This window comes from Plecotus auritus (assembly GCF_963455305.1).
Source record: "Plecotus auritus genome assembly, chromosome: 1".
In the NCBI taxonomy this organism is placed as follows: Eukaryota; Metazoa; Chordata; class Mammalia; order Chiroptera; family Vespertilionidae; genus Plecotus; species Plecotus auritus.
Window position 1 is genome coordinate 225,644,814 of NC_137770.1, and position 13,065 is coordinate 225,657,878.

Below are 13,065 nucleotides of genomic sequence, written 5' to 3' on the forward strand. Positions count from 1 at the left end.
CAATCTTATACAATAAGAGGGGAAAGGTTAAGTTAATTATGATAACCACTTACTATGCTCTCAGCTACATACTGAGGAGAAATAACTATATATATTCACTAAAGGTAGGTACAGATGTTCACAAAAACACTGTTTATAATAGCTCCAAACAGAAATTTACTGAAATGCTATCTACAGTGAAATAGGCACTTATTTGTAGTATATGCATATAATGGAATATTATATATTAATGAGAAGGAACAAACTATTGCCAAGCAAGATGGATGAATTTCAACAACATAAAGTTGAATAAAAAAAGCCAGAAATAAAAAAAGTACTACATCATTACATTTTTCAAAACAGGTAATACTAAAATTAATATGGCAATGCTATGAAATGAGATTTTATGCAACCATTAAAATATTCAAAGACATAATGTCCCTTTCATTTCATGCTGTTCAGGGAGCAAAGGGGCTTTAGGTTTTTCAAAGTCTCAGAGCTTATGCATCAGACATTAACAGAGATTATCAGTGACGAAGGGGCTTAGATCATTACTATTTTTGTCTTTTAGTTTGTGGAGTTTTTTTTTTTTTAACCTTTTTAATAGGGCTCATGTAATAAGGTTTTTCTCAAACTGATTTATAAGCAGAGCTTTTTCCTAAGTAGGTGAATTCTTTCAGATCCTCTGCACTTCCCTCATCCCACTAGTAATAAAGCATGAGGTTTTCCCTATTCCAGGCTACATTTTAGTAAAAGAAAGGTTTGTGGCAGTAAATGAATGAAGTTTTCTGAAAGTGATTTGCTACCATCTATGTCAGGTCTCCGCAGCCCAATTTATTTGGCATTGTTACCTATGGGCTCCACCACATCACGTAATGAAGATTAGTTGCTTGGAATCCTGGATAACTATTTTACTTTTATGTATGTAGCTAGATAACAGTGTATTGTTGTCTATGTTGTTATTGTTAAAACAATAAAAAGGGATTCTATATATCATATATTTCCTTTACACTTAGAAAGCAACTTCACCTATTAACATGTGAGCAGAGCAAACTGTATTGCAAATGCCATTAAGTTTGGCTGGACCCAAGACGGTCATGCTTGCACAGCACATGTCACTGACCCACGAAGGAGCACTCAGACCTAGAAATCTTTTCATTGTCTGACTAGTGCTTTGCCCCTTGTCCCAGTAACACATTTACCAAACAGATTCACTTCAAACATTTCCAGGAGCCCCTAGGAAAATGTTGAAAGAAACCATCTTACCACCAACTCTGACCCAAAGGAAGAGCAACCCGCTTTACTCTGCCACATCAAACCTATGCTGTGGATCGGTGAACACTTTATTTTCCCACTTGAACTTGAGCTCTTCCGAAAGATCGCTCCTGCCGATCTTGCGGAGATGGCGAGCCAGAAGGCGAAGTTTATCGGTGGAATTCGGGAGTGATTTTTTCCAGGAGCAAAGAAGTTCGTGGATCTGCTCTGTGAGATCATTGGGGTTCTTCAGCTTGATGAGCTGGATGGTGCTGCGGCGAAGAGGGAGGGACGAGGAGAGACTCGTGGCATTTTCTTCTGAGAGCTCCTCAGCCAACCAGTAGAGCGAGTTATCCCACAGGGCTTCTGTGGGGCACACGGGGTACAGTGTTAGGACTCTTTCCTGGGGGATGTGCTCAGCTAATCCTCCATCCCTGCTCACAGGAATCTAAGTGCTCTCTGGTTTTCCTCTGAGCAGCAGAAAGATTTGGGAACACCCAGTTGGACCATTGAGAATTTCTGGGGTCTTCTCCTGCAGAGGGTTGAAAATGCTTCTCACATTGTAACTTTCCTAAGAGCCAAGTGGGCTTGTTCAATGGTTTGTCACCCTGCCTCAGAGAGTCTACTGAAATAGGATGAGGAGGGGGGGCAAAACTTGGCATTTTTAACAAGCCCCCAACCCTACTATAAGTAGCATGTGTGGTAAAGGATATTTTTAGGTTCAAAAAATACTTCCCTTAATTAGTACTAATCTGATGCATAAGTGTTAGAAGCATCTGGACAGCCCTAAACGGTTTGGCTCAGTGGATAGAGCGTCAGACTGCGGACTGAAGGGTCACAGGTTCGATTCCAGTCAAGGGCATGTACCTTGGTTGCGGGCACATCCCCAGTGGGGAGTGTGCAGGAGGCAGCTGATCGATGTTTCTCTCTCATCGATGTTTCTAACTCTCTATCCCTCTCCCTTCCTCTCTGTAAGAAAATTAATAAAATATTTTTTTTTAAAAAAAGAAGCATCTGGACAACGGTCACACACAGCCCAAATACAGACACCCACAAACTCACCAAGATCCACTACCCACAGATCAGTTCTGTGGAAGGTTCTCCACACCAACATTTCCCCTGGCCCCCGGACTAGTATTCAGAACCACAAACATCTCCTTTGACTAGATCCTGTGTGCTCAACATACTTCTTCCCTTACCCTGTGACTCTCATCCACCATCTAACTCACGATTCATTTTTCTGTTGTTATTTTCTTCATTGTGTAACTCAGACCCATCACTCTCAGTAATACCCCCAACCCTACTATCTCTCTCCTTCCATGTCCAGCACTAGCCTGCCTCACAGTCACTTTCCCACTCATGCTCACCCCCGCACCATTTTCCCTGGTCTTGTGCCACCTTTTACTCAAGTATTCCTTCCCATTGGCCTGCTCACTCAAACACACCTGATTTTACACTGTGAGTCATTCCACTTTTCTGTGAAGGCTACCAGGAAGTGGAGTCAACACATCCTTGCTCTCCATTGTCACTTTCAAACGAGCATTCTGCAGTGTATGGATTTTGATGTCCATTCTACAGGCCTTCCTCTCCCTGTCCAAGTCATCTGTCCGTTGCCATCAGCAGGCAGAATTACCAGCAACTGTGTTGGCCATCAGTACCATCACTGACCACATAGTTCCTAATCTTGTCAGCATCAATGATTTGCGTGTGACTCCATGTTAGATACTGACTCTCATGGCCAGTTTCATCATCAACCAGAATTATTCCACCTCCCGGGCCTCAGCTTCTCCATATTACTGCCCACCAATACCTCCTAAACTTCCACAGCCTCTGTTTCATTGCTCCTGCTTCATATTCTTCTTGCCCCCATCACTACTAATATAGCCATTTCTTTGATGTCATTCAGTCAAACCTCCTGGGTGTCACATGCTGCTTCTCTATGTACATCACGAAGGGTCTTGCATCTTCCTTAAAATATGCTGTCCTCTTTAGCTTTCATTGTTCTCAACTTGTCCATCCCCAATCCTGCTTGACTCACATTACATTTAACTATCAGCTGCCCAGGGTTATGAACCTATGGTGAATGTGATCAAGAAACTCTATGTTTTTTCCACTATTTAAGCCCTTAGAACTGTGGTTCTCAACCTTACTAATGCCGCGACCCTTTCATACAGTTCCTCATGTTGTGGTGATCCCCAACCATAAAATTATTTTCGTTGCTACTTCATAACTGTAATTTTGCTACTGTTAATGAATGATAATGTAAATATCTGTGTTTTCCGATGGTCTTAGGCTCTACAGCAGTGGTTCTCAACCTGTGGGTCATGACCCACAGGTTGAGAACCACTAGCAGGGTCACCTAAGACCATCGGAAAACACAGATATTTACATTATCATTCATTAACAGTAGCAAAATTACAGTTATGAAGTAGCAACGAAAATAATTTTATGGTTGGGGGTCACCACAACATGAGGAACTGTATGAAAGGGTCGCGGCATTAAAAAGGTTGAGAACCACTGCCTTAGAAGCTTACAAGTCCATTAAAAAATCTTCTTCCTGAACTCCATTTAAAGTTTTTCAGAGCAATGACCCAAATCTCTTCTACCATCCTTAAGCCCCAAGCTCACGCACATTCTGTTTCACTCAGCCAAGTGTCTGTTTCTCCTACTTTACCCAAAGCCATTTGACCTAAGTTCTCATAGCCAAGTGTCTGTTTCTCCTACTTTACCCAAAGCCATTTGACCTAAGTTCTCATAACCTTATTTTCATTTCAAAATAATTTTCTTACAAAATCTAACTCCTCGTGTTTGCCACATTCCATCTATCACACTGTTTTTCATCATCATTTCCCTTCACACCTGTTCCTTAATCTCCTTCTCACCACAGGTTCTTGCCATACTTCTTACAAACACTCTCAAGCCTCCTATTTCCCTACTTTTGCTACTCTTTCAACCTACTGAGCTATCTCTTCCTTCCCTTACCATAAAATATTTTATGCTTTTTTTCAGAGCTAAAGGACAAGGATCTTTATTTCATCTTTTTTTTTTTTTACTTTTAATATTATTTTATATTGGTTTCAGGTGTACAGCATAGGGGTTAGGCAATCACATACTTTACAAAGTGTTCTCCCTGGATATTGCCAGTATGCACCTGGCACCATTCATAGTTATTGCAATATTATTGACTATATTCCCTATACTGTGGTTTCTCTTCAGATTGTATAAAGGTTACACATTTTACCATAAAATCTTTTAATGCCTAATGTAAACTTGATGCCTTGAGTTCATCACTGCCAACTCACTCCTTAAACCCTTGCTTTAGGGATTCTGAACCCTCTTTTAAAACTCTACTGAAGCCTTTCCAATCTTCCCAGAACCCTCCTAATTACTCCTTACCACAGCTGATTCTCAGTCTGTCTTGTCTGACTTCACAAGGCATTTTACCGCTTCCCCTGGGTTCCCTCTTCTGCCACATGGCTCTTTCTGCGTTGCTGAGTCTCTTCCTCCTGATACAGCTGAATTAGTGCTTCCTGTCTTGGGCCTCTTCTATTTCTATTATCTCCCCTCAATGAATTCATCAACTCTTATCGCCTCAGCCATCTACTCCTTGTGAAACAGTCCAGATCTACTAGATCTTCACCTGTGGCTTTGTTTTCCTAGATCCTGGTATAACATATGCAATGTTCATCTCCCAATTATCTTTACCAGGATATACCACAGGCAATTCAAACTCTATATTTCTCAAATCAAAATCAGTTTTGGCCTTTCTTTCTCTCCACCTGATCCTTCATTCTATCAACTTTTTCAATACATGTGACCACTCAATTGAGTAAGCTAAAACATGTAATAGTATTCTAATTTCTCAAAGCCTATTTCTTATCCCCTGTACCGAAGTCCAACCAGCCCTAACTCTAAACATGTCTCAGCTATTTCCCCCAGTTTTCGGCCTTACTGACCCACTCTTGGTCATGACCTATCTCTCTTTTCTGGAGAATTGTAGGAACCTGGGTTCTAATTCATATCCCTGCTATCAGTTTTGCCTAACTTTAGTCTTCCATACAACTAATGAAGTTTTAGGTCTAATCAGATCTTATTTGTTCCTTGTTACTAAATCTCTTATAAAGTATTGTCTGAACGCCATAACTAACTTAGTATTTAAAAAGCTTTTTATAGTTTAATCCTGCTCTCACCTCATCTACCATCACCCTTCCTGCAGCGGCTCAGATGGTAGTGGTCCTGTAAGACCACATAGTGTAACAACCTAGGACTTCCTGGTGCAGGTAGGGAAGAGCGGGGCACCCTGTGCTCTCCCGTGGTTGTGACAATGGTAGTGAGAGTTATTTGAACATCAGATTCTTCAAAAGTTAACAAACTTCCTGGGCTTTCATCTACTGCTGTTGTTTTTCATTTGGTTTGGTTTGGTTTCTTGTTTGGCGGAGGTGTGTGTGTGTGGGGGGGGGGAGTGGGTTTGGTGTTTTTTGTTTTGTTTTTGCTGTATCACCTGCTGTCTCTTTGAAAGCAGTCTTAGTGCCTCTAAGAGGATATGTAGCAATAAGGTTTATTCCCAGCCTACTTTCTTCACGTGTAATTCCGGAAAGCCTGGACGTTTTCTGTACAGATCCATAAAGGTAACCCCTGAAGGGAAGGCTTTGCCATCAGCGGTGGGTTTAACACAGAAGCAAAACACACTCCTGTTTTCTGGAGACCAATAAATGATTAAAGTCACTATTAACATCACAAAATGAATTGTTTCAAAGCCTGAAATAGAATAAAACTGTCCAATTCTACCCTGCAATCCCCATCATTGTTATGTAAGTGATTTATGTATAACCACGATAAAAAGCACAGGTTTCTGTTGTGGTTTCACACCAATATACCTCCATTTAAAGTCTATTGCCCTCAAATGTAGATACGAGGTGACCAAACTTTAAGACTCACAATTAATAGTCAGCATTTCAGAAAATACTGCACTGGTCAACTTACCGAACTAAGCAATTACTAGTTATCTTAGTAAAATATTACTTAGTAGACTTCATATTTCTTGTAGATTTTAATATAAATTTAACTATGTCTACATATGAGTATGCTTTGAATTAAACATGCATGACTTCCAAAGGAAAACATTTATTAGGGTGATAAACTTAATGATTATTGAACTGCAAAGTTCTCTATTCTTTTTTATAAAAGGATTCACATAAAATATCCTATATGATAAAAGCCTAATATGCAAATTGACCAAACAACAGAATGACCAGTTGCTATGATAAACACTGACCACCAGGGGCCGATGCTCAATGCAGGAAGGAGCTTCCCCCAGCCTGCAGGCCTCAGGCCAGCCAAGGCGGGTGTGAACAGGGCCCCTGCCCCCCATCACTCCACTGGTCACCACACAGAGGGAGGCAACCAGTGGCATTTGTGGTGGGGGGTGAGGCCAGCGAGAAGGCGGTGCCAGGGCAGCCAAGGCAGGTGGCAGTGGGGGCCCCCCGATTGCCCCACCAGTTGCCCCACTGATCAGCCCTGATTGCTGGCCAGGCCTAGGGACCCTTCCCTATATATTGGGAACAGTCTCTTAGATTTAAAAATTAAAACCTGGCAAGGCTACTCTAACACTGATAAAACAGGATGATGCAGCGATGACACGCATGGACTCTGGCTTGCACATTTTGTGGTCAGCCCTGGTTCTGACATTTATAACTGTGTGACAAGGCCAATTACTTAACTTCTCTCTGCTTCAGTTTTTCCACCCATAAGATGGAAAAAATGATACTACTGCCTCAGAAGGATCATGTTATGTACTACTTTTTATAATCAGGGCAAAAAATGTAGCTGTCCATACAACAGCAAGATGCCTTTCACCTGTATGAAAAGTATGGTCACTGGTGCATGCAGCATCCTGGATTGCGAGAGGGATGTCCGACTGCTGGTTTAGGCCCATAAATCGGCAGTCAGACATCCCCCGAGGGGTCCCGCATTGCAAGAGGGTGCAGGCCAAGCTGAGGAACCTCCCCCACCCCCACATGCATGAATTTCATGCACCGGGCCTCTAGTGTAATATAAGAGAGAAAAAGCAGCTCTGTAGTGAGGGCACTCTTACCTAGAGGATCTGTAGAAATTCTTTTGGTACTCTGTGGCCGGTTGATTAATTTTTCATGCTATTGGGGGAAAGAGACATAGACTAAGTAGAAGAAATCATTAATTTGTGAGCAAGCCACAAATAAAAATCCAGCTGAACCTCACCCATATTTGAAAGCAGTATTGAATTGCATACCTTGCAAATTAGATTGTGTATTTGTGCATGCATACTCAGCAATTGCTTTCCTCAGATGAGGCAAAATACATTAACCCAAATCTTTCAAAAAATTTAAATCTGGGAATACACATTTAGCTCTGGCCGGTGTGACTCCATTGGTTGGGCATTATCTCATGCACCTAAAGGTCAGGGTACATGCCCCGGTTGCAGCCTCAATCCCCAGTATGGGGTTGTGCAGGAAGCTGCTGATGATGTTTCTCTCTCTCCATCTCTCTCCAAAAATCAATATAAAAATTTAAAAAAAGAACACAGGTTTAACTATTGTTATAGCAGTTATCTGTGATAAACATTTTTCCAAGTATAATTTAAAACTATTAAACCAGCAAGCTACCTCTGTGCTATAAACATAGTATTTTTGAAAGGACCTCATGGGGTGGGCACTTGTTTTGACACACAGGACCTGGCATTTAATGGCACTAAAACAATAGTGTTAAGGAATAAATGAGTGAATCCATGTGCATACAGGATGCTAAAAACTATCAAGTGTTTGAGCAGATACTATTCTAAAACCAATAGTTTATCAAGATGTAATAAAAAATATAATCATTACTTTTCTACACTGTCTGTAGAACAGTTTGTTTTCATTTAATCTGGGATCATTAGAAACAGCACAGGAAATAAAGTAAAAACATCTGGATTTGGAAACCTGTTCTGTGCTCCAGACACTTTATCTCCTTTATCTCAGCTCTGAAAAGTAATTTATATATTTTTTAAAAACACACATCACAAAAATCTGTACACAATGTTCATAGCATTGTAATAGCCAGAAAACTGAAAACAGCACATATTTTCTGCCATGGGTGAACGAAGTATGATACATCTACCTGGTGGGATACTTTCCAGCAATGAAAAGGACAAGTCACTGATACATGCAACAACTTGCATGGACCTCAGAGAACTCAGCTGAGTGAAAAGGTCACCCATTCCCTGGTTTCATTTACATGACATTCTTGAAATTACAGGCTTATAAAGATGTAGAACAGATTAATGATTGCCAGGCATTAGGGATGGTGGGGATGACCGTACGCGGAAGCACAAGGGAGATCTTTGTGGTGGATAGAATAGTTCTGTATCTTGAGTGCAGTGGTTCCACAAATCTCACACGTGATAACATGACGTAGAAGTGTGTGTGCACTTCAATGACAACTTACTGGTTTGATGTCATACTCTAGTTACGTAAGATGTAACCACTGAGGACAACTGGGTGAGGACTACATGGGACCTCTCTGTACTATTTATTTTTTTTGCAAATTTCTGCGAATGTATAATTATTTCAAAATATTTTTAAAAGCCTAATTTACAGCGATGATACAAGGAGGATGGAAATTCTCTATGCAAATGAGTAGAACACTGTCTAAATCAGAATGAGCGCTCAATACAAGTTGGTTAAATCTGAATATAATTTTGTTGAGATTCTTGTCATCGCCATTACATAAACTTTATATAAAGTTTTATATATATAAAACTCCCATTAAGAAATTTTAATCGGCCCTAGCCAGTTTGGCTCAGTGGATAGAGCATGTGGACTGAAGGGTCCTGGGTTCTATTCCCATAAAGGGCATATGCTCGAGTTCAGGGTTCGATCCCCAGTGTGGGGCATGCAGGAGGCAGCTGGTCAATGATTCTTTCTCATCATTGATGTTTCTATCTCTCTCTTCCTCTCTGAAATCAATAAAAATATTTTTTTAAAAAAGAAATTTTATCAGAGGCAATTAAGAAACAACATAAGAAGAAGCTTAAGTTCAAATATACTAATACTGTAGCACTGCAAAATACATAGAATTTTCAAGACTGTGTTCTTAAAACTCTAAGAACAAGAAGAGAAATGCCAAATTAAATAGTGCAGCAAATTCTACCATACCCATCAAAGGGCACATGGACTTGATTGATTCCAGGATAAGAGATACATCTTGCATTTTTTCTTCTCTTCACACCAATAATTCTCTCCTCAGTCATTTTTTATTTCTTCAGAGATATCCCCTAGCATCTTGATGCATTCAGAGTGATTCTAGTATTTAAATATATGTATTTTCACATGCATGAAAATGCAAGCCAAGCCCTTCATCTGGCACAGAACCATGGAGGCGGCGGAGTGCGGCAGAGCAGCACAGGACACCCTGGCTCTTTAAGACGTCTGGGCACTGCTAGCCTCACACATGACCTCTTGGTCAGGGAAGTTCAATGACCCCTCCCCTTTCCCTCCTGTTTCCTTGTATTGCTGGATTTTTATCTGTGCATTATTTTTGCCTTGCACAGTACTTTTTAAATCTCACTGGTGCTCAGGGTCAGCTCCAAGGCAAACCAGGAAGCCTTTGCTTGTCCTATACACTATCCCCTCCCACAGATCCCCAGCATCTACACGTGGTTCCCTAGGTGACTCCCTTGGTGGGACTGGCTCTAACAATTCCCTACTTTCCTCTCCCAACCAAAAGGTGCTATCCTGTTGTATCTTCTCAGGTTCCACTATTTGCTGAAAGAAGGTTTGTTATTTCTCTGAGGTAACCTGCTTTTATGTTGATGCTCCCCAGAATTTTACACATATTTTTTTAAAATATATTTTATTGAATTTTTACAGAGAGGAAGGGAGAGGGATAGAGAGCTAGAAACATCGATGAGAGAGAAACATCAATCAGCTGCTTCCTGCCCATACTGGGGATGTGCCCGCAACCAAGGTACATGCCCTTGACCAGAATCAAACCTGGGACCCTTCAGTCCGTAGGCCGACACTCTATCCACTGAGCCAAACCGGTCAGGGCTTACACATATTTTAAAGCACTAAGTGGTAATAATGACATAAAATTATCTCTTCGAATCTGATGGCAATATCCCATTTTAAATGGTAACTTGGGTGCTCACTAATTCCAAGGATACCCACAATACTGTTGCCATTTAGCAAATATAGAAATAATAAGTGGTAGAGAGCTCTTCCCTTTAATTTCCACTTGTCTACAAGTTCTTCGGTGTCTACTGCAGAGCCAGAGTTTGTGTAGTAACGTGCTAAGGATTTTAAGACCCTGAAAGCTCCCTCTAACATGGATATCACAGAGCAGGACAGCTAATGTCAGTGCAATGCAACCAGCAACAACGATAACAAAAAAATGTCATGCTGATGTTATTATTCTTTTCATTTACCCTTAGGCACTTATGCATGAAGAGAATTTCACAAGTAGTTATTATAATATCATGTGGCAACCACTCCTCCATGCAGCCTTAACCCTCACATTCTTCCCACCCCCACACACTTATTGCAGATTTTTCTGGTAAATAGGTCATTTCTTTTGTCTATCATTTCTGGTAAATAGGTCATTTCTTTTGTATATCATTTTTTTAGAAGATACACAAGTGAAAGTGATATGAATAATAGTAGATTGAGGAAGTGTATGTAATCATTATATGTCTGTGTATCTTTAACATGGATTTTACCATAAGCCTTTTAGATGCCATGACTAAGTACCGGTTTTCACTGCTTATTGTATTCTGTATTTATTTTGCATAGAGGCCTCTTCAACTAAGTAATAGCTGCTATTTGCTTAACTTGAGTTCATCTATTGCTTCATAATAGTAAACATTTATATTCTCAATCTTTATAATGTACAAATTCTATAGAATCGCCATGGTGAATAAGTTAGAATATTCATCAAATAAATAATCTGGTCAAAAGAGTGATGTTAGCATAAAAAGTTTGTGCTGCCGGCATGGTCATGGGTTCAACTACAAATCAAATAAAAGCTTCCTTCAGAGTTGAGTGAAGACAAACTGGTGTGGATTGGGCTAAACTTCTGGTTTCCAGTAATGCATGTAAGAAGCGGGAAGCTGCTACTCTGTCCTAACAACAAGGAAAAAGCTGAACAGACGGAAAAAAATCAACAACTCTCTTTATATCTGTAAGAGAAGTAAGGTCACAGGGCAAACCTCTGTCCCAATTGGAAAAGACTAACAGTTAAATATAGAGAATGGTGACTTTCCGAAGCCGAAACCCACAAGCACTGACAGGCAGGAACTAGGGCCCCTGCAAGGAAACCTGAACTGCAATTGACAAGTTGCTGGAGGCTCAGTGTCCACACAAGAATGGCAGTTACAAACTCCAAGGGACCCCTCAAGGATGCTCCCACACTTTTGTGAATGTCACCTCCAGGAGCTCAACCAGGTTCTCACAGTGACTATCTGAAAAAAATCCCCTTGCCCCGTCTGGCAGGGAGAGGGCAAAAGGAACCATTTTCAAATACACCACAGCATTCTGTTCTCCTTAAAAAGGTCGGCACCTAACTAACCCGAGGGAGGGGAGATACGTCACTTCAGGGTCTAGATTTGCCAGACACCCTGAGGGGCAAAGGATATGAGAAGCAATGGCACAGAGTTAAGAGTGGCAGATGTGAAGTAAGCAGGGGTCTGACTTACTCCAGGAAGAAGGGATAGACAGCATAAAAGAGGAATGACTTTGAAGTCTGGGTCCCAGGATACACAGCCTTTGCCTGTGAAGTCATGCAAGCTGAGGCAAGCCGTCCAAACATTCTTACTAAACTCCAGCTGGTGAAACAGAGATGATGGGCCCGACCTCGGAAGTATGCTGTGAGGTGGATTGAGACGCTGTCTGTAAAGGACGCAACCCACACTGGCAGTTCCACAAATGGTGGCAGAGACACACAATCCGGATACAACGTGTGGGCATTTTTAGAACCCTAGGACCCTATGGTGTGTTTTTTACAAATTAACCATAAAAAAAAAAAAAGAGTAAGTCAGTGAATATAGCACACGCTGAACAGTAGATACTATTAAATAATAATAGCTCATTTAATGTATTACATTCTTATCTCTTAAAGACACATACAGAATTATTTACAAGTGATATAGTAGCTGTGATTTGCTTTAAAATACTCAAACAAACAAACATACCCGGGGGTATTAGATAAAACAAGAATGGCAGAAAATGATGGGTGATGGGTCCATGTAGGTTCATTGTATATTTTCTCTATTTTTGTCTGCCTCTGAAAATTTCCACACAAACATGCTAGTATATGCACCAAAAAAAGAAACAACACACACACACACACACACACACACACACACACACACACACAAAAAAAAAAAAAAAAACACCTTTAGAATAAACAAATTAAAAGAGAGCAGTATCAGTTAATCAATATCCTATTGCTTTCCTCGTGGATTTATTCTAATTGCACACTCACTGTAGAAGCTCCTGACGGCTTGGACAGAAATGCGAAGTGCTTTTACATAGAGAGATGTGAAGACCAGAATAAACCCACAGAGAAATAAGATTACTGTGCCGGTGAGGGGGGTGGGGGGGTGGGGTAGAAATGGGAACCAAGTTGAGAGCAATAAGAGCTGACCCAAAGTGGTTTCAGTGGAGATAAATCTAGGAATTATGGGGTTTTTTTGGACATGAAATCAGGCTGCTGTCAATACTTAAAATAATGAAGTTTTATATCTTTGCTTAATTTGGATCTTTCTTGGTTTTAACCCCTGTAGTCAAACTTAGGTTCTGTTTCTTCATTATTTTTTTT

At 40.6% G+C, this 13,065-nt stretch overlaps 1 protein-coding gene across 1 annotated transcript in view; it reads right to left on the reverse strand.

Moving 5' to 3' along the window:
- Nucleotides 1-559: 559 nt before the first annotated feature.
- The window catches only part of DTHD1 (death domain containing 1), a 61,865-nt gene continuing 49,359 nt past the window's right edge, over nucleotides 560-13,065 (reverse strand). The window contains exons 9-10 of the mRNA XM_080671960.1: nucleotides 7,328-7,385; nucleotides 560-1,599 (exon numbers count right to left, since the gene is read on the reverse strand). Coding sequence (XP_080528086.1) covers nucleotides 1,280-1,599; nucleotides 7,328-7,385 — 378 coding nt within the window. The 3' untranslated portion in view covers nucleotides 560-1,279. The remainder of the gene's footprint in view (nucleotides 1,600-7,327; nucleotides 7,386-13,065) is intronic.